Source organism: Mesoplodon densirostris, chromosome 15, assembly GCF_025265405.1.
Source record: "Mesoplodon densirostris isolate mMesDen1 chromosome 15, mMesDen1 primary haplotype, whole genome shotgun sequence".
NCBI classification, from domain to species: Eukaryota; Metazoa; Chordata; class Mammalia; order Artiodactyla; family Ziphiidae; genus Mesoplodon; species Mesoplodon densirostris.
The window spans coordinates 38,212,648-38,235,115 of NC_082675.1; the positions used below are offsets into that span (position 1 = coordinate 38,212,648).

The window sequence follows — 22,468 nt, forward strand, 5'->3', positions numbered from 1 at the left end:
GACTTTTGCTGTCACTCAATCTCAGTTTAAATTTTACTACCTTAGAGAGGCTGTCTTTGAGCATCTAATCTAAACCTGCCACCACAGTTACCCATTATCACCACCTGATTTCAAATCTCTTCTTAGAATTTAGCACCACCTGGCATTTTCAGTGTGTTTGTGTTGTTCACCTCTGTATTTTCTGTGCCTAGTAACTTCTAATACCAGATATCTAGTCACTATTTAAATATTTGATGAATGAAACTCTATCTCTTTGTGAAATGAAGTGCCCCTTCATAAGTACTGATTTGTGATTTCTTTTTCTGGAATTTACAGAAAACATAAGAACAAGGTTTCAATTCTCAGCCATTCTTTAGTCCTTCCTGTTTATCTCCAGCCTCCACTCTCGTTTTTTAAAAAACATTTTAACCTCTTTTTCAATATGCTACATTCCTAAATTGACAAGACATAGAGAAATCACTTTTTTCTTATTAACTAGTTGAAAGACTATGTTGCTAAAGGTAGCTTTAAACTATATATATATATCTTTTAATAAATTATATTTTTAAATTTAATTTTTAAATTATAAAATTACCCAACCTTATTTCAGAAAATTTGGAAAATGAAGGGAAAAAAAATTCATAATCAATCCTGTCACCCTAACATAAGCTAGATTGGCATTTGGGGATATCTTCTTGCAGTATTTTTCCTTCTTTTTTTACATTTGTAAATGCGTAAGATTCACTAGAGTATATCCCAAGACCTTCAGAAAGCTGTCTTAACATGTAATTTACCCATTAAGTTTAGTAAAGTATGACTGAGATTTTTAACCTGAGAATTATGGCATGTGCTTTGTTGAGTAATAAACAGAAAATGGACAAAAATATTTTAAGTAGTCAATGCTAAATGGTCAGCCAGGTTCATTCACTAGCTTAATGACGTCATCTAGCATACTAGCTTTTTAAAAAAACTTGTTTTAAAATAACTTTAGACGTGAAGAATTGCAAAGATAGTATAGAGTACCTGAATAGCATCACCTAATGTTAACCTCGTACATGCCATGGTACAGTTATCAAAACTAAGAAATCAACATTGGTGCAGCACTGTTAGCTACAGACTTTATTTGGATTTTACCAGTTTTATCAGTGCTTTCTTTTTTAAGGATCTAATCTGGGATCCTGTATTACTAAGTTGTGATGTCACTTTAATCTCCCCAATCTCCCCAGTCAGTGACAGTGCCTCAGTCTTTGCTATTTTTTCATGACCTTGACAGTTTTGAAGAGCACTGGTCAGATAATTCGTAGAATGCCCTTCAATTCATGTTTGTGTGATGTTTTTCATAATTAGATTGAGGTTATGGATTTGGGGAAGAAGACCACAGAGGTGATGGGCCCTTCTCAGTGCATCGTTTCAACATGGTATTGATGTGTCTTTTTACTGGGGGTGTTATCTTTCATCACTTATTTAAGATATTATCCTTGATCACCATATTTCTCTACTACAAAGTTACTATTTTCCCCTTTGTAATTAATAAATATTTGGAGGGAGATACTTTGAGGCTATGCAGATACTTTTTTTCCTTAGACCTTTGCCGGCTGAGTTTAGTACTGTTCATCAGTGGATCTTGCCTGCAGTGATTATTATTAGGTTGTCCTGGTGGTGATTTTCTATTTCTTTCATTCCTTCTACGTTTATGAATTGGGATTCTTCTCTAAAGACAAGTTGTCTTGGGAATTCCCAGGCGGTGCAGTGGTTAAGACTCCGTGTTTCCAATGCAGGGGGCCTGGGTTTGATCCCTGGTCGGGGAACTAAGATCCTACAAGCCTCACAGTGCAGCCAAAAAAAAAGAAAAAAGAAAAGAAGAGTTGTCTCTTCTCCTTTGTTTACTTGTAATTCAGTCATCTATTTCAGTATGAACTCATGGATATTTATTTTATATGGGTTATAATCTCATAATATCATTATTTACTTTGTTGCTCAAATTTTTATAGTTTTCCCCATCGGGAGCTCTTTCATGTAGGTGAGGATAGTCCAGGCACATCTTGTATTTTCCCTGCCCAACCCCTGGAATCAGCCACTTCTCCAAAGAGCCTGATTTGTTTTACTTAAAAATGGTATTTAGAAGACAAGATCTGGGACCTAGATAATGCTAATTGTTACTAGAATATCACTGCTTCTGAGCCCTCTCAGTGGACAGAGCTTGGAAAGATACATATGTATACTAACATGTATATGTAAGCATCTGTATTTCTGTATCTGTCTACATTTTTTTTAATGACCAGCAACGAAAACAATGCTATCATAGTGACTGATAACTTGTGAGTCTAATCTAACACCAATAGATCTGCTTATTTATAACTTCTTTCCCTGACAGCGAGAAACCTGGCCCTCACTAACTGTATTTCCTATAAATATTGTTATACATTCATACTTTTTGAATAATACAATTTCTATTTGTGCTTCAGCAAAATTATAAATTACTACATATTGCATTCTGTAAAATTGTTCTAGAATATTCACAAATAACAAGGATCAATATATCTGTTACAGTGTATACAGAATTCGGCATACTCTAAAGGCACCTTAAAAAAATGAATTTTAGAAAGAATTTGAAAATCAAGTGTGATGTTATTCTGACTTGATCTTTTGCTCAATTATGGATTTATCATTTTATGTATTTTGGTTATATGACAACAAAGTTATACTCTTAAACAAGTTTAGGTGTTTGATGGATTTGCTTTGAAAATCTTTTTTTTTTTTTTTTAATAGGTCTTAACTTGCAGAGTCAGTTTAATCTGGAAAATGTCACTGTTTTCAATACCAATGAGCAGGAAAGCACATTGGGTCAAAAGGTGAGGCTGATATGAAATCTAACATAACATATTTTAAGTTTGTTATTGAGATAACTCAGATGAATAGGTCTTCTAAATCAAAAATTTTGAAAACCTTTATTTTCAATCTATAGAAATAATATGTATTCTGTGTAGAAAAAAAATGCAAACAAAATAGAAATATTTAAAATAAAAAGTGCAGCTACCCCATAATCCAAAGATAACCCCATAATCCCAAAGATAACCACTCTTAACATTCTTTTTTTTGTCCTTACAAGACTTTTTGTGTGTATGTAGTTTTATTCCAAAATTGAGGTCATACAATACATACTGTTCTGAAATTCACTTTCTTCTTTTAACAGTATGAAATGGTTGCATTTCTGCATCAGTACATTTAGATTTGTCTCTGTGTTTTAATGACTCATGATAAGTCTTTGGATATATCAGTCTCCTGTCACTGAGCATTTAGATAATCTCTAATAGTGAAAACTTGTTAACAACATTATAGTAAATAGTATTTTGTATATCATTGCTAAATTATGTAGGTGTCTCCTTAGGATAAATTTCGATAAGTGAAATTTCTGTGTCAAAATAAATGCATATATCAAATTTTGATAACTGTTGCCCGGGTACTTCTCAAAATAGTTGTACCCATTTATACCACCCCCAGTGGCACATAGAGAATGCCTTCCCATTTCCCCACAGCCTCACGCCAACGTGGGGAATTACCAGTTTTAAAAAATTTTTGCTTAATTAATACATACTTGAAAGGTAAGTCGTCTTTGTTTTAACTTACACTTCTTTGGTTATTAATGAGGTCGAGGAACTTACTGTATGTTTATTGGAATTTATTTTTCTTCTGTGCTGATTAGAAACAATGAGGAAGAGAATTGCCTATTCATGACATTTGCCCATTTTACTGCTGAAACATCTTTTTCTATTGATGTGTAGAAACCCATTATATAGAATGTTATTAATTCATTCCTACTGTGTGTTGATACATTTTTTCCTCAGTTTATGGTTTTTCTTGTAACTTTATAGTTTTCTATATGGAGCTATTAAATTTGGATATAGTAATATTAACATTTGTTGGTCTTTTGTTTTAGTGTTTCTAGCCTTGTGTCATACTGAAGGCTTCCACTACACAGGAGTATGTAATTCTTTGTTTTCTTCTGGTGCTTTTATGATTTTATTTTTTCTTTTAAATCTTTTACCCAGCAGGAAGGTTGGAGTTTGGAGTAAGTTGAGTTATAATTTAATTTTTTCTAAATGGTGAGCCAGTTATTTCAGAACCATTTGTTAAATAATCCATCATTTGCCCACTGATTTTTTCAAAAGGACATCAGCAAGATCAACTTTGTTTTTAAAGATTATTTATTTATTTATCTATCTATTACCTACCTATTTATTTATTTATTTATTGGTGCATTGGGTCTTCGTTGCTGTGCATGGGCTTTCTCTAGTTGCAGTGAGCCGGGGCCACTCTTCATTGCGGTGTGCGGGCTTCTCATTGCGGTGGCTTCTCTTGTTGCAGAGCATGGGTTCTAGCCACGCAGGCTTCAGTAGTTGTGGCACGTGGGCTCAGTAGTTGTGGCTCGCGGGCTCTAGAGCACAGGCTCAGTAGTTGTGGTGCACGGGCTTAAGTTTCTCCGCAGCATGTGGGATCTTCCCAGGCCAAGGCTCGAACCCATGTTCCCCTGCATTGGCAGGCAGATTCTTAATCACTGCACCACCAGGGACACCCCCTAAAGATTATTTTTGATGTGTCCAGAAGACAGTCCAGAGCTGGCAAATTTTTGGACATTCAGCACCTGCTCTTCATTTAGGAGCAAGTTATAAAGTTTAAAAAATTATTAATTAGGTGTAACTAATATTTCACTGTAAATTAATCAGAGTACCTTAATTTATCCCTTAAATTGTAATCATTGTCAATTTGGAAATGATACTGACTTTAAGATTTTTCAAAATCTGCCTTTCCCTTTTATGTATCTTTTAGGTATTTCTTGGACTATTCTATGTAGACTTGTTATTTTAAAGTCGGGTGGTGGGATGAATAGGAAGCTTGGGATTGACATGTATACACTATTGATACTGTGTATAAAAGAGATAACTAATGAGAACCTACTGTATAGCACAGCGAACTCTACTCAATGCTCTGTGGTAACCTAAAAGGGGAGGAAATCCAAAAACGAGGGGATATATGTATACGTATAGCTGATTCATTTTGCTTTACGGTAGAAACTAACACAACATCGTAAAGCAACTATACTCCAATAAAAATTAATTATTAAAAAAATTTTTTTCAATATGGAGCTGTACACCCAGCATATCCTAAAGTGTTCCCAGATAATAAGTGTTACGTGTACAGGTGGGGGAAGATTTTCAAGGTCAAATTAAAGTTGGGGACAAAAACTACTTAAATCACTTTGAGTTATTTACTGTGGTTCTTGGAATCCTTATTGTACTAATGATCTTCTCACTTTTCCAACAAGTCATTGTATACTGTGTTTCCAAATCATATTTTGCCATAGATTCTCTATTCCCAGAGAGAATGTACTGACTGTGTTTGGAAAAGTACTGGTTTAAAACTTTGCACTATGTTTTTTGTTGTTGTTTTTTTTTTAATGAATAGGTATTTATATTCTTTTATTATTATTTATTTATATAAATATTTAATTTTTGTTCATTTAATATTTATTTATTTATTTTGGCTGCAACTGTTCTTAGTTGCGGCACGTGGGATCTTAGTTGCAGCATGCAGACTCTTAGTTGTGACATGCATGTGGGATCTGGTTTCCTGACCAGGGATCGAACCCAGGCCCTCTGCATTAGGAGCACAGAGTCTTACCCACTGGACCACCAGGGAGGTCCCTGCACCATGTCTTCATGACTAGCTTATATTATTGTTATACTGCTCTTGAGTTCTCGGATCCCTGTCATATAGAATTCTCCTCTGCCTGACAACTGCTTCATGACAGGATGTACATTCTTTTAATTTAGCACATGGAGGACAGAGAAGAAGGAGTGGATGTGGAAGAAGGTGAAATGGGGGATGATGAAGCTCCAACAACTTGGTGAGTGTTTAGAAGTTCAGATTTCTTGATTTACAAAGAGAATACCTTATGACTTATCAGGTACTAAGGTGAGAATGTAGACAGGGAGGAAGGAGATCATGCTTATAGATTTCTTTTGTTTGTAACTTTAATGTATATCACTTAAAATTACAACTCCAAAATCACTAATGGGCTGTATCAGTTGGTTTTTAAATTGTGTGCAGGCAGTCCATTGTTTAGGTGTAACCTACCTTATCTATATTCATAACGTTTGAAAAGCCAACCACAGGCAACCTACGCACTCCTTCCCTTCTCCCTTCCATTTCATTTTGAGATCATGGTGCTGTGTGGATCACTAAACCTACTTCCTGTTTCCCATATAAAATGACAGTCTTACATGGAATATCTGTATGGGCATGAAGCTTAGCACAGATGCTAACTGTAATCCATAGGTTCAACTTGTTAAGGTTTATTTGGAAAGAATGGAGTAAGATAGTATACAATAGTGTTTACAGGCAAAATTAATTTTACAGAGGTGATGTTGAAAATTTTTGTGGACATTTGAGGACATATGAAACAGTTGATAACCTCAAGCATTTTTGACATATGGTTACTACTTAAAAGACTTTATTGGCTGTTTTTAGTAATATAGAGGATTTTGCTAATATAAACCCTGAAACATCTGTTTTAAAATCAAAAATTGAAACATTTTGTAGTGTAATGATTGCTTGTAAAATTAAAAATTAAAACATGTCTTGAGCCATATGCTAACACATATATATGGAATCTAAAAAAAATGGTTCTGATGAACCTAGGGGCGAGATAGGAATAAAGACACAGACATAGAGAATGGACTTGAGGACATGGGGAGGGGGAAGGGTAAGCTGGGACGAAGTGAGAGAGTAACACTGACATATGCACTACCAAATATAAAATAGATAGCTAGTGGGAAGCAGCTGCATAGCACAGGGAGATTAGGTTGGTGCTTTGTGACTACCTAGAGGGGTGGGATAAGGAGGGTGGGAGGGAGACGCAAGAGGGAGGGGATATGGGGATATACGTATACATATAGCTGATTCACTTTGTTATACAGCAGAAACTAACACAACACTGTAAAGCAATTATACTCCAATAAAGATGTTTAAAAAAATATGTATTGACACTGAAGATTTGTAACATAGCCGAATTAGAAATTGAATTGTAACGCCATTTTTGTAATACTAAGTTGATATGTACCTAATGTGTTTGTTTCATACTAGGTCTTTGTGTGTTGGTTAGGATATAATGCCTAGGGCTTTTACTATTAGAGTCAAATTAACATTAGCTTAAACAACATAGAAATTGATTTCTTTCTCATGTGAAAGTCTGAAGACAGGTGTTCAGGGCTGATGCAGTAGCACTCTTCAGGGAGATTGTCTAGGGACCCATGTTCCTTCTAACTTCTTGTTCCACCATGCCTTGGTATTTGCTCTTTTTCATATAGTCCAGGATGGTTCATCATCATATCTGCATTCTAGCCAGCAAAAAGGGAAAATGGTAAAACATGGCCCATATAAGACATATGACTTCCGCTCCCCACTGACTGGCCAGAATTTAATCACATGGCCACACCTAGTGCAGGAGAGGTTGGGAAAGAGAGCCTTAAATTCTGAATGTATCCAGCCAAAATTCAGGGGTTCCACCACTGAAGGTAAAGAGGGAATAGGGGTCTATGTACCCCCTGAAATTATTTATAGACCTTTATATAAATATTCCTGAATTTGTGTACTTTTCTGGGGAAAGAGGCCATGGCTTTCATTACCTTTTTCAGAGGATTTGTGACCCAAGAAAAGTTAAAGCATTTAGATATTTCTAAAAGAACTTAAATGATTTATTTAATGTAACATTTATTTTATCAGCTCCATTCCAATTGATTACAACCTGTACCGAAAATTTTGGTCACTTCAGGATTACTTTAGGAACCCTGTGCAATGCTATGAGAAAATTTCATGGAAAACCTTTCTCAAGGTGAGTTGCCAATTACAGACTACCAAAAGCCCAATATTTTATAGCTAATGGCAGAGTCAGAACTTGACTCTTGTCCAGCATACTTTTCACTATATAGTTCTACCTCTTATGTTTTTATACCTATTTCATAATATAGAAGCTAAATTGTAAATTAATATATAAACAGTTGATTTTGAGAGTAGTTTATAAATGACTTGAGGATTTAAAATTTAGTAATTACTGCCTTGGTTTTTTTTTTTTTTTTTACATAGTATTGTCAACATGAATTGATGAACTTTTGCAGAATACATCCTGTCTTTGCACAAAATTATTTCAGCTATCCTCTAAGAATAGGACTCTGCATACTATGGCTTTGGACCACATCCAGCCTACTGCCTACTTTTGCCGACAAAGTTAATTTTGTCACACAGTGACACCAATCATTTACGTGTTATCTGTGGTTGTTTTTGTGCTATAATGGCTGACTTGAGTAGTTGTGATTGAGACCATTTGAGCCATATAGTCTAAAATATTTGCTATCTGACTGTTTACAGGAAAAGTTTACTAACCTCTTTTTTATAAGAATTCTCTGTATTCTTATAATTCTCTGTATTTCTTTTTCTTGGCTCCTTCAAGGTCAGTTTGTCCTTTTTGTTGTAATCAAAATCTAAAGTTAATAGGTAGCTCTTAAAAGTAGCATGGTGTGTTTTCTGTGTTACTTTTTAAAGTTTTTATTTTATATGCAGTATCTTTTTTTTCCCCATACCTATCCAAATTCAGATTAAGTGGTAAGTGAGAAATCATCTGGAATTGTTCCTCAACTGGATAGGCTTTGACATCATTTTTTAATTTGGTCACAGTGTTTAGCACAAGCAATGCTTGAGAGTTCCATTGCTGATTAAACACTTTTACTGGTAAATTTCTGTATACTTTCAAAGCATTCCTTTCTCTGTTTGCCCCTTACACAAACTGCATAAGAAATCACATTTTTCCAGAAGTAGAGAGTTTATTCCTACTTTTACAGTAACCATGATATCTCACAAACAATAGTTTTACCCTCATTTTGCTATCATAATTTTTCTTGTTTAGTGTGCCTTAAGGATGAATATATGGTTAACTGGGAATAAATTGTACATTATTTTGATAAAGAAAAGCACTAAACAAATGATTGGGCAACAATGCCAAATAAAACTAATTGATATTTTTACTTTGCAGTATTCTGAAGAAGTTCTAGCTGTTTTTAAGAGTTATAAATTAGATGATACTCAGGCCTCAAGGAAAAAGATGGAAGAATTGAAAACAGGAGGAGAGCATGTATATTTTGCAAAGTTTTTAACAAGTGAAAAGGTATAAATCTTTCTTTTTCGCTAAGCATAGTAAGAAATGTTTTTATTTTTGTTTTCTCTATTTAGCTGATATCCTTTTAAGTTAAATACAGTAGAAAAGTTTCTTAGTTTATTTTTGGTTAAAACTGATAAATGTTAGTTTGAGAGTCCTATTTCTTCTTGTAGAAGTAAGACTAACTTAATTTCAAAGGTGAAAAGTTCTGCATTGTCTGTTTTGTAGATTTATTTTGGATTAAATACATTTTAGTTACTTTCAAGTACATATATTCTGAACCTCAAGTTAGGATTTCATTTGCATTTATGAAAGTATTTTGTATAGTTTGCCATTTAGGTACAAATAAGGGGTTTTAAAATTCCCTGTTAATCTTATTTACACAGTTTAATAAGTAATAAGTAAATTTTGTTCAAATACAGTGCTAAGGCATTATGTAAGTTTCTAGTCAAGATGGCACATTGAGTTTGTGTTTTGATTCACTCCCTTTGCTCCAAACACATAGCAATGACAGGTAAAATATAAAAAGAGAAAACCAAAAAGACAAAGCTGGGCTTCCAGAGACAAGATAAATATCCTCACAGACCAGAACTGCCAAGTAATAAGTGAAAATGAAGCCTTGGGCCTGCTGACTATATATTCCAAGCAGGTTGTGGCAACCAGGAGCTTGGCTACAAGTGAGACCAGATCCATGTGGGACCAGGAGCCAGAGCCATATTCACTGCTTGAAGCCAGAGACTGGGGTAGAACTTAACCCACTTTTGAAAAGAAGCTAAGGTAGATATTACCAGTCTTCTGCCAAAGGCTGTGGTTTCATAGGAAGTTGTGGGTCTAGGGATAACAAAGGCACAACTTTGTGTCCTCTGCTTGCTCTATGACCAGATATGAGATATCCCCAGTATACTCATGAAACAGCTGTTCCAAAAAGTCATCATGAGACTGTTTTCCAGACTTGGGCCCATGGACCTGGTAAAAGAAAGTGCAAAACTACTAGATAGGAAAAGCTATACACAGAGATAAAGAAGAAGAAATAAGCAACAATCGCAAAACAAAAGCCTTCCATTCAAAACTCTCTGATAAATTAAAATTCCGAAATCCAGTGCTAAGAAAGATCACCAACAAAATCAACTATTGGGATGTATGTTTGTTTATTTTAGATACATGACCAAGACTTTAAAATATATATGTTTTGGATAATCAAAGAGATAATTGATAGTACAGCATCCGTGGAGCGTAAGAAATTGTGAAACTGAAACATTTCAGTTGAAATGAAATAGGAAAGTTTAATATGACAACTAATTGGGATTCTTGAAAATGAAAAAATATCACTGAAACCAAAGCACAGCACATAGAATTAAACTGTAGTTTGGACATAGATGACAAGAGTACTAATGATGAGAAGTTCACCCAGAACACAGCACAGAGACAGATTTTTTTGTTAACCTGAAAGCAGTTAAGAGCCATGGAAGATAGACTGAGAAATTCTAGCATATATTTAGGATTGCCAAAGAACAAAATGGAGAGAATATTGGAGAAACTAAAGGACTGAAGGAAGTCCCAAGTTCTCAGATTAAAAGTGTGCTACAACTACCAAGCAGGATAAAGAAAGATGAATCCATACTTCAGTACATTATGCTGTAACTGCAGGTATAGAGAGAAAACCTTAAAAGCCACCAAAGAGGGGAGGAAGAAAACACAAATCTACTGGAAAGGAACAGATTTCTAACAATTATCAATAATAGATACCAGAAAACAGTGGAGAAATATTTCTGAGAAAAAACTATCAGTCCAGAATTTCCTACCCAGCTAAATGCACTCAAGGCTGTAGATGAAATAAAGACATTTTCATTCTAAGACCAGGAAAGCATACTACTCTAAGACCATCATTGTGAAAAACTACTAAAGGATGATCTTCAGGAAGAAGGAAAGTGAATCCATAAGAAAGGAGTGGAATACAGAAAGCAATTGTGAGCACAGAAATTGAAAAATATTTCAGTTTACTATTGATTAAAATCAAAAGTCATAATAACTGATTTTTAAAAAAAATTTAATGTAGTATGTAAACTAGATAACAATAAGAATCAGGGAGGGTAAAACAGATGTTTAGTGAGTAATTTAAGCGTATGCTACAGTCCTTGTAATCCTCAGGAGGAGAAAAGGAATGCTGAATAACTTTAGATATTATTATATTAAAAGGGAAACCACAAAAGGAAAAACAGCCTGTAGCTCTCAAATGGCAAGGGGTTAAAAAGGGGACAAGAAGGAATATAGACTACTTTATAAATCCAACAGATGGCAGGAAGGGAGGAAAAAAAGAGAGAAGGTTAGGTAAGTCCAAATATATCAGTAATGACTGTATAAACTGATTTAATTTACCTAATAAGAGAGATTATCACATTGGATTTTTTTTTAATCCAGGTATATTTATTCATTTAAATGAAACAGACATATAAAACTCTTTGGTTGAATAAAGAATTCAAAATTTTATTTTACCATATTTAGAAAGGAAAGAAAATGCCAAAGCCTCCTCTAACTTAACAAAGAAGCTTCCCAAAGATATATACCTTTCAGAAAGCTTGAGATATCAATTTAAATAATATTATCAGGGCAAAACAGTTAAAACATACAACAACCAGTAAGAGTTATATGCCTTTAGCAGTTAAAGGTCACATTTCTCAGGACATGACAACTATTTCAAAACCCTGGATATCTTAAAAGATTTTTTTTTTTTTTGGACAGTTGACATTTCCAATGACATTTTAGAAAGCAGCAGGATTTATACATTTTCAGAGACATCTCCACATTGGAATGTAAAATCAGTGCTTTTGTATCGATCTCCATTCACCACTTTGTCAGAACTGGTCCCTGAATAGTGTGTCTCCCTTACTGACTCTTTGTGAGTGAGCTTTGTTTCACCAGCAGTGCAGACAGCATGAGCTTTCAGGGTTAAGCACTGGAATTCCATTAGGTAACGTTTTGATAGAGGGAAAAGCAGGTTTTAGAAGCTTAAAACTTTACAATATGGGAAAGAAAAAAGGCACAGAGAATTGCAACAAAGACTGTAAGGCATGTGATGTTTTGCATCTTCACTTCCATTTGTTGCCTCTTAAGCAGTAACTTTATCTTAAATTTCAACCTATAAAAGAACCCTTCCTGTGCAATCTTCGTATTTTTCCTATGTATTTCCAATGTTTATTACTCAGCATCCAAGTGAAAATATTTGTAATGCACCACCTATAGCACCATTTGATGTTTTACTGCTTCACTAAAAGAAGCCTTCTAGCATTTCTATAACACCTTACATGACGTTTTATATCCCAGGATTTCTGAAAAGGCCATCCCACCTAAGTATGTGCCAATCTAATGTTACTTCTCAACTTTCTTCTGGTTGTAGTTTTGGTAAATGACAGAAACACTCTTGATTTTTCAGGGATATATTTCTTGCCAGTGAGAGCTAGCTTAAGTGAAATCAAACGCCATTTAATTATTTGGAGTATAATTCTATAGCCCATCGTTTCAGTGGTGAGCAGGTTTGGGAGAGTGGTCTTGTCGTTACAAGGTTAGGTCTTTCATCACTCAAATAGAGCATATAGCCTCATTTGATGGCCGTGTTATTACCCAGAACTCTTGTGTTTTGCTTACATGAATGTGGTCAAACTTTCTTAGGAGAGTTTTCCTTATATCATCCTTAGGAAGGATGATATAACCTTTCTAGTTAGAGACAGGCCGATCATGTAGCAGCTTCAGGTAGGCACAGATTTTACAGATAAAATAGATTCGTTTCTAACTTACCGTACCTTCTTTCTTAAAGGTGAAGTTTCCACTAGAAACTCATGCCTAGGGTATGATTGTAAACACTAATTTCCAACAATATAGTTCCCTTGTTAACGTAGCAAAATAATCCCTGGATTATTATTTTTAGTGGAGAACTACCAGTTCCTTAAGTTTAGTCCAGAGTCATACTCAGAAATTTTAAGGGAGGATTTCACCTCTAATTGTCCAGTTTATCATACTGTGTGAAGGGCACTGTATTATTATAGGAATTTCTCCCTCAGTACTGTGTAGCATGTAAAAGTAGAACCAACATTTTAAAACAAAATTCCAAGTATCATGAGTGTTAGCATGATGGTTAAAGGAATGTATGTTTGTATCTTTGAGTTCTTACAGAAAAAAGGCCAGCCAGTAACTAGGTATGAGCTTCAGGGTTACCCAGTTCTTCAGAATACCGACTCCTCTTCCCTTTACAGTTGAGACTCAGTGACCTAATGAAAAAGATCCGGGGGAATACTCCAGAGCTATCAGTTACCAGAGTGGTTGCCCCACAGTCACACACTAGTGTGGTCATTAGGCCATTCTTGTTCTTGGAGGTAAGAGAAGTAACAATTCTTCCCAGACTCTGCATTGTATGAAGAGCTCTCAAATAAGAACTTTTAGTCACTTAAAAAAAAAAAGTTCCTGACAGAAAGAAGCTATCAGTTACCGCCTTAAATTTTTCATACTTTCTCTGTCCATTTGAGAGATAGCCAAGGCTGAGTGTTTATGTAGTGAAGGCAAAGACAGGTCTCATCTTTTATGAGACCTCCTAACTACAACCTAGTTAGGAAATGACCTCAGAAGTAAGACCCTCCTATAGACAGACAGGCAGGCTAACCACTTTCCTATAATTTCCTTTAGTTTCATCAGTTGTTTCATATGGGGCTCCTTTTAAACAGGACTGGGAGGTTTTTGGACAACTCTGGAACACCGCTTGAGTTTTCCTTGTCTGCAACCAGAGATAGAGCCAGCCCTCCAAATAGTTCCAGGAGTGTACCATGAGGTTCCTGGATTTGTCAGAAATTTAAGTAGAAACTAGATCATTGATCCCTGTGCCCCCAGAGAAAAAAAAAGTTATAGCAAAAAGCTGTTAAATGGGTGGCACTGACATTTTCTTATAGGTCCAAGATGGAAGGCCTTACACTTTAAAAATCATATAAGCACTCAGCAGTTCTCAATAAGAACAGAGCAATGTTTTCCACTGATGAACCTTGATGTAAATCAGTTGTTAGACTTTACGTCTTGACACCATCCATCTGAGTTGACTGGTTGGGCTTCTCACAACTGTGATTAGAATATATTTGACACACTTGATTCAGGCTATGAAGTAATCTAACACAACATTATCTAGCACATCAGTGTTGGCCCTTGGGTGGCCACTGGGGAAGTATCAGAAATTTAGTTGGCCTACTATTAATATTTCATAAGGAGAGAAACCAAATCTTCTGTTTACTATAGATCTCATTGTCATATGAGCTGTAGGCAATGTGTCTAACCACTATAGTTGAAATATATACAAACTCTTGGGTTAGTTTATTTTTCAGAATTCTCTTTTGATGTTTGACTTTCTCTGCTGAATTCCAGTTCTATGGCATGAAGGCATTGATGAATCATTAGGGTTTTACAAACTGCAGTTTGTTTGAAGACTTTTGCTGACACTCATGTCAGTTTTAACATATGGGTGTACTTCCACTCATCTGAAAAGGTAAACACAATTACTAAAGTTTTACATGCATAAAATCAATCTGAAATGGTCCGCAAGGTGGGAGGCATGAGCCGCCCTCTTTATTGTGACACTCCTATACTCTGTGGGCCTGACACAGGGCAGCTCCATAAATACCATTGAACATATTGGAAAATTTAGAGCATACTCATCATTCTTTTTATTATTTTTAGAATCCCTTCTGTGTGTGAGTCAGTCCATAGTTATGCAAGCAAGATAAGAGTAAATTCTTTGGTGCTGCCAAGCAGCCATTTAGGAAAGACTAAAGATAGGGTTAAAAAAAATACCCTGCCAGTGTAGACTGGATTTGGAGCCTAGTTCTGAAGAAGGACAAAGTATTTTATGTCACGTGTGTAGGTCACAAATAAAGTGAGAGATAAAAATTACCACTTTAAATGCATTAATGAAAAATTTATGAGTGACAAATTGAGAATTCAGGAAGCCAAAAAAGATATGGAATAAACCTCAAGAGAGAGGTAATAATAATAGCACAAATTAATGAAATAGAACAACGAAACTATAGAACATATCAGGAAAACCAAGGCTTTGAAAAGAAAAATTTTATAAAAAGAATTTTTGTAGAAGTTCTTGTAGAACGGGCCTGACTAAGGAAAAAAGTGAAAACGTACCAATAAACAAAATAGGAGTAATTGGAAATACAGAGACAGTAAAATGTGTAGGAGACTATATTCAAATCTAATGAAATAGTAATTATGTAGAAAAACTTAATTACCAAAATGGATTCACAAAGAAATTAAAAGCCTGAATAAATATATAACTATTAAAGAAATAGTCAACAAAGTGACACCTTTCAAATGACATCAGGCCCAGATTTTTTTTTTTTTTTTTCCGGTACGCGGGCCCCTCCTGCCGCGGAGCACAGGCTCCGGACATGCAGTCCCAGCGGCCACGACCCACGGGCCCAGCCGCTCCGCGGCACGTGGGATCCTCCCGGACTGGGGCATGAACCCGCGTCCCCTGCATCGGCAGGCGGACCCCCAACCACCGCGCCACCAGGGAAGCCCAGGCCCAGATTTTTTTAGGTACGTATTATCAGCACTTCAAGGAATAGAGGAAAAGCAACCCAGGTCCTTATATGAGATTAATGTAACTTTTAAATAAAATCCCAATAAGGACAGACCAAGAAAAAAAGTATATATATCAATTTCACTTATGAATAGAGATGAAAAATATATTGTAAAAACTCACAAATCAATTTTTTAAATTGATAGTAGCTATTTTTAAAAAATAGAGACTAGGGGCTTCCCTGGTGGCACAGTGGTTAAGCATCCACCTGTCAGCGCAGGGGACACGGGTTCGAGCCCTGGTCTGGGAAGATCCCACATGCCGTGGAGCAACAAAGCCCATGCGCCACAACTACTGAGCCTGCGCTCTAGAGCCCGTGAGCCAGAACTACTGAGCCCATGCGCCACAACTACTGAGCCCATGTGCCACAACTGTAGCCTGCACGCCTAGAGCCTGTGCTCCGCAACAAACAGAAGCCACCACAGTGAGAAGCCTGCGCACAGCAACGAAGACCCAATGCAGCCAATAAATAAATAAATAAATTTAATAAAATAAATAAAAAATAGAGACTAAATAATATAATAATATTTAATAATATTTATTATTTAAGTCTCTAAATAATAGACTTAATATTTATTCATATTTTAATAATCCCAGGATTGTAAGTATGATTCAATACCAGAAAGATTAATATGAAATTAATAGATTAACAGTTTTTAAATAAAAACTATGATCATCTCAGATACCAAGAAAATTATTTCAATACAATCTAATACTCATTACAAAACCAAATCAGAAGTAGAAGGGAATTTTCTCTAACTTGATTAAGGGGGTTGACAAAAACCCTATAGCAAGCATCATATGTAATGATCAAACTTTCAAAAGTATTCTCAGTCATTTCAAGAGCAAGACACGGATATCTACCAACCATATTTCTGTTCAGCGCTGTAGTGGAGGACCTACATTTCAATAAGAGAAAACAAAACAGAAATGAGAGTTACATGTATTGGAGAGAAAAGACTGAACTGTCTCTAATTGAAGGCAATATAATTGTCTACAGAGAAAATCCAAGAGAACCAACAAACTTTGAATTAAGGAGGCTTCAGCAAAGTTACAAAAGAAACATCAATAGTGTTCCTATAAGTAACTGGTTACAAAATGTTATTTAAAATCGCAATGAAAACTAATACCTATGAGTAATCTTCATGGAGAAAATTATAAAAATAAAGAGATACGACTACATTTATAGATAGGAAGACCCAGTGCAACTTCTCCCCAAATGTGTCCATAAATTCAGTGTATTTTAAATCAAATCCAAACAGGCTTTTTGAGGGAACTTGAATAGTTGATCTTAAAGTTTTTATGGAAAAGCAAAAAACCAGGAGTAACTAAGCCAAGAGTAACTACTTCCTCCTAAGAAGGAACAGTTGCCCTATCAGATATAGATACTAAGACCTATAAAGCTCTAATAATTAAAACAGTAAGTATTAGTACAGGTATAAAGAAGAAAAAAGAACTAGGACTAGACAAAGTGAAAAGACAAGCCACAAAGTAGGAGAAGATATTCACTACCTCCAGAACTGAGGAAGATTAGTATTTTGAATATACCGTTGACAAAAAGACAACCAAATGGAAAACTGGAAAGATGGTATGAACAGGTAATTTACAAATGTAGAAACCTGAAATAGCTAATGAGCTTATAAAAGATGCTAAATGTCACTAGTAGCCAAAGAAATTAAAATGAGATAATCACTTCACATTTGTCAAATTGACCAAAATTAAATATCCTAACAATAAATGAAATGTATTGGCAAAAGTGTGGGGAAAGGAGAACTTTAACACACCGCTGAAGTATAAATTGATACAGCCACTTTGCAGAGTAATTTTATAATAAAGAGCAAAGTTAAAACTTCTAAGATGTGGGCCCTAGAGAATCACACATATGCACAAGGAAATAGATGACTCATTGTAACTTAGGTGTTTGCAAGTGAAAGTGAGGAAACGACCCAAATGTTCATAAGCAGGAGACTGGCTGGGTGGTAAATTATGGTAAATTTATACCATCGAGTTCTATAAAGCACTGAAAATGGATGACTTAGGATGGGGGTTGGCACATTACTTACTGCCTATTTCTGTAAATGAGTTTATTGGCTCACAGCCATGCTCACTCCTTTACGTGTCATCTGTGGCTGCTTCTGCATGGCAACAGCAGAGATAAGTAGTTGGGACGAGGACTGTATGACCACAAAGCCTAAAATAATTTACTGATCCTTAACAGAAATTTGCCAACCCCTAAACTAGAGCTACATGTATCAAGTTGTGTAAATGTCAAACATAATATATGAAAGATAGCTTATTGCAGAATAATGTGTGTAGTATAGAGTTTGAAAACATGCAAAATACCTTGATATTTATAGATGCCTCTATATATATAATAGTGTAAAATATGCATTAGAATCAGCAACACCGAATACATGGTAGTGCTTTCCATAGTGGAGGGAGCTTATAGAGGGGCTTCAACAGTTTTGGTAATATTCTATTTCTTTAAGAAATGTGGAACAAGTAAAAATGTTAGGATTTGATAAGTAAGTGGATCGTGAGACATGAATGTTGTATTAACTGTACCTTTTTGAACTTTAAAAAATACTCCACAATTTGAAAATTGGATATTTTGATCTGATGTGTTAATAATCACAAATTAGTAAGAATTTAATTAATGAGAATGCTCTTAATATTTTGTTTTTTAGCAAAGATTTTTTAAGCATTTTGTGTTAAAGTAACAGAAATGGAAGATTTCATACTTCATACTTTAATTTTTTACTTTAATTTTTCCAGAGCATTGTTTTGCTTTAAAATTTTTTTATTATGAAAAGTTTCAAATGTGCAGAAAGGAATATTGTTTGTATGTACGATTTATTGACAGAAAGGCACATAAGAATAAGAAGAGTAGCCTGAGCCTTTTTAGGTTTAGAATAATAATCAGGAAGGCTGAGGCCTGAGCTAAGAGGTGTAGTAAAAGCTAAGGACAATAAAAGGCCCTTTGTTCACAAAAGAAAGACAACAAAGAAATTTTTGACCCAATGCATGATGTAAATGGTGTAATTTTAAAAATAACTGAAGAAAAGCAGGACTAGAAAATATATATTATCGAAGAAAGAATACAGTTGATAGTCCCACCTCTTACTAACTAGCTGTGTAACCTTGCAGGGGTCATTTTAACTTGTCAGGGCCTCATTTTCTTAAGGATAGTGTGATGCAGTTAGTTTAGATGATCAAACTAGTCCCCTCCCACCTGTGATTCAATGTCTTGTTGACTCCTATTTTCAATCCATTGTTTCTGTCAAAAAAAATTATCCAACATAAAAAATAAATGTGGAATAGGGGACTTAAAGCTCAAGGTAGATGAAAAGTTCATAAACAGCACCTATTTCTTCAAGCCAGGAGTTCCTGTCTTCACTCTAAGCTGAACGCCTCAGGGTCTTCAAAGAGGCCAGTCTTTTACTTGCCTCAGTCTTTGTACCTCCTGTTTCTTTCTTCTATACGCTCCAACTTTAGGTTTGCTCCTGTGGCTCATGGTTGCTGCTTTTTTAGGAAGTGTTCCTGGAGTAGTTTAGGCAAATGGATGGTGGAGCCTCTCGGTGAATTAGCCAACACCAGAGAAAAGCAGACTTTTTTGAGGAAATTGGTGTGTTTTATTTTGGACAGGAAATCTGATCAAGTGTCAGTGGAACATTCATATAGAGATATGTAGTAGCTTCTTGAGCACACAGATCTGGAGATTAGGAGCGAGATCTAGGTTGAGAGTATAGATTTGGTGTATAGTTTGGTTATTAGCTTATACGTGGTAATTAAAGAGGAGAGTGTAGACTGGAAAGAGAAGAAAGCATCAAACCAAATCCTGAAGAAAATCAGCATTTGAGGGAGAAGGAAAAGAGAAGGAGAGAAGAAGAAGATAGAAGAGTAGCCAGTAAGATTGGAGGAGCACTAGAAAAATATGACCCCATGGAAGCCAAGCATATCGAGTAGGATGAGGACTATGAAGAGTGCTCATTGGATTTAACAACAAATAAGTCATCGGTGGTCTTGGCAAAATACTTTCCGTGGATCGGTGACCCAGAACACCACTGGTTGAGGCATGTTGAGGGGAGGATTGGAAACAGTGAATGTAGCCAGTTCTTACAAGAAGCTTTGCTGTTCAGGAAGGATAAGGTGAGGCCGTAGGATCTTTTTGAGAGAAGTTATTAAATGCTAATGAAAAGGAGCCTGGAAAGAAGAAAGGGTTGAAGATAAGGCACCAGGGTGGTTAACTGATGGGATGTCCAGATAGAAGGATCACCTTCAGCGAAGATCCTGAAGATGTTGTGGCAGAGGAAATGAGGCGAACGAGGATGTGGGTGCAGCTGAAACTTCCATTTTAATGAGTTTTTCTCCTCCTTGAAGGTAGAGGGAAGTATCTACTGAGAGCGAGAGGGGTAGTAAGTAGTGTTCTGGTAAGTACAAGGTATTTGAAATAGTTGCTGTGGAGAATAGGAGGGAGAACAGCCTTGGAAGATAAAGATTGCTGATTAGAGACAAGGGAGAATTCTAAGTTGGAGACAGTAACATAGCAGTGGTACCATCTGCGTAGCTGTGTGATTTGGTTTTTTTTTTTTTTTTTTGCGGTACGTGGGCCTCTCACTGTTGTGGCCTCCCCCGTTGCGGAGCACAGGCTCCGGACGTGCAGGCGCAGTGGCCATGGCTCACGGGCCCAGCCGCTCCGCGGCATGTGGGATCTTCCCGGACCGGGACACGAACCCATGTCCCCTGCATCGGCAGGCGGACTCTCAACCACTGCGCCACCAGGGAAGCCCTGATTTGTATTTTTTTTCAAGCAGCTCCACCTGCGGCTAGATGGGAAGCCTTAGTGTTAGGATAGAGAAGGTGACCAGCAGTTGGTTTGCTCCAAGTTGCCCTTTTGCTCAGTAGATGTGACAGAAGTATGGGACGAGGGTGTTAAGGAAGTTGGCAAGAAAGTCGTTGAAGAGATAGACCACGTAGTGTAGAACAGGGGTCGGCTGACTACAGGCCAGATGTGGCCCACTGCCTGTCTTGTGTTGTTTTTATACATTTTAAATGTTTACATAAGTACTTACATAATGTCCATAATATGCCTCTTGGCTCACATAGCCTGAAATATTTACTCTGGCCCTCTAAGAAAACGTTTCCTGACCTTTACCTAGACTAAAACAGGATTATAGTAAAAACAGGATGGGACTTACAGATAGGCAGAAAATAAGAGGGTCCAAGGAACTTAAGGTCTCAGTAAAGTCCAAATATTAGGTACAATGGGACAACTGAGTGGGAAGGATAGGAGGTTGAAGTGAGTGTCTTGTGAGTTAGATTTCAGAGCTGGGGCAGCTGCAGGTGACAACCAGGTCCAGCTGTGGCCATGGTAGTAGAGGAGCTGTGACTATCAGTGGAGTTCAGGTCAGGGAACTGAGAGCCCAAGCGGAGATATAAAGCCATCCAGGAGTGGAGGAAAGGGAGACTGGGAGCATGCCATCCAGCCTGCCAATTTGGGATGGTTAATACAGCAACAGAATCAGATCCTTAAATCACATCTCTAAAGGCGAGGGAACCCCCACTGGACGGCCAATCGTATGTTTAAAATTAAAAGAAAAAAGGGCATGGCGTTTGCTTGAACAAGAACCAGCCTTGTGGAAGAAGTGGCTGGTGAGTAAATGGCTAATGAATGTTAGGCTGCTGCATGACCAGGTCACCCAGGATGGCTGTTCTCTTCCTCTCTGTACATCCCCTGCCGACCAGTGCCTGCTTCACCTTCACCCTGCTCACATGACTGCCCTTCTACACACCTGCCCCAGGCCCCAGCTGGTGATTGTTCTAATCTTTAGGTCAGAAGATCTCCACCAGGAGAGCTTACCTAAGGGGCAGTGAGGGGCATGCGCCTCTGCTAGTTTCCCTGGTAACCGATGACATCAATTCCCACTGTAACTGGTAACCTCCCCCCCCCCACCCCGGGAGCGAAGACTGCTGCCTCGTCCTGCCCACCGTCTGCCACACATGGTGGGGTGTCACTCCAGGCCTCGCTTTCAAACGTGTAAGCTTCCACGTCCATTAAACCATTGATGTCTCTGTTGCTGACTCTGGCTCTGCTGTCTTGAGGCTGGGCAAGTACAGGGCTTGCAGGCCTGTGGGGTGCAGCCCAACTGCTGTGTTAGTAGATGAAAGCATAGCGTGTGATGCGTTGCCCAAGGAACTTGGGATCTGGAACTGGAAATTCGTTCCTAGGGCTGTCAGGTGTCTCACTGCTTATTCATTTAGAAGGAGGCCTCCATTGTTGCTTTAGGTCTGGAAGGCAGAACAGCACAAACAGGGTTTGTGGACATAGACCGTAGCTTTCCCTCAGCACGTGGGACAGAATCAGAATGACGCCTTCATCACTGAGGTCATTCTTACAGCAAGACCAGCTAGGTGGCAGTGTTGTTGAAGAGCTTCCTCATAAATGACCTTCAAGTCCTTTCTAATCCAAATTCTGTGATAATACAGGTATGACACAATTTTCTCTAAAATATAAAAACAATCCATTTAATTCATGGATGATTTTTCACCTCTGATTCTTCTCATTTGCTTGTTATTGAGCACCCACCCTGTTGCAGGCACTTCCTAGGACTACAGAAAAGAGCGACATCCCTCAGTATTGTATTGTTTATCCACAGGGA

The 22,468-nt window shown here is 36.9% G+C and overlaps 1 protein-coding gene and 1 non-coding gene across 2 annotated transcripts in view; one reads left to right on the forward strand and one right to left on the reverse strand.

Annotated features, from left to right (window-relative positions):
- THOC1 (THO complex subunit 1) overlaps positions 1–22,468 on the forward strand; it is a 43,700-nt gene that overhangs the window by 12,633 nt on the left and 8,599 nt on the right. Inside the window, exons 8-11 of the mRNA XM_060118180.1 lie at positions 2,749–2,831; positions 5,811–5,884; positions 7,762–7,870; positions 9,065–9,196. Coding sequence (XP_059974163.1) covers positions 2,749–2,831; positions 5,811–5,884; positions 7,762–7,870; positions 9,065–9,196 — 398 coding nt within the window. The remainder of the gene's footprint in view (positions 1–2,748; positions 2,832–5,810; positions 5,885–7,761; positions 7,871–9,064; positions 9,197–22,468) is intronic.
- On the reverse strand, positions 5,604–5,676 carry TRNAR-CCU (transfer RNA arginine (anticodon CCU)). Its single transcript has one exon. It is a non-coding gene; the product is annotated as a tRNA-Arg (tRNA).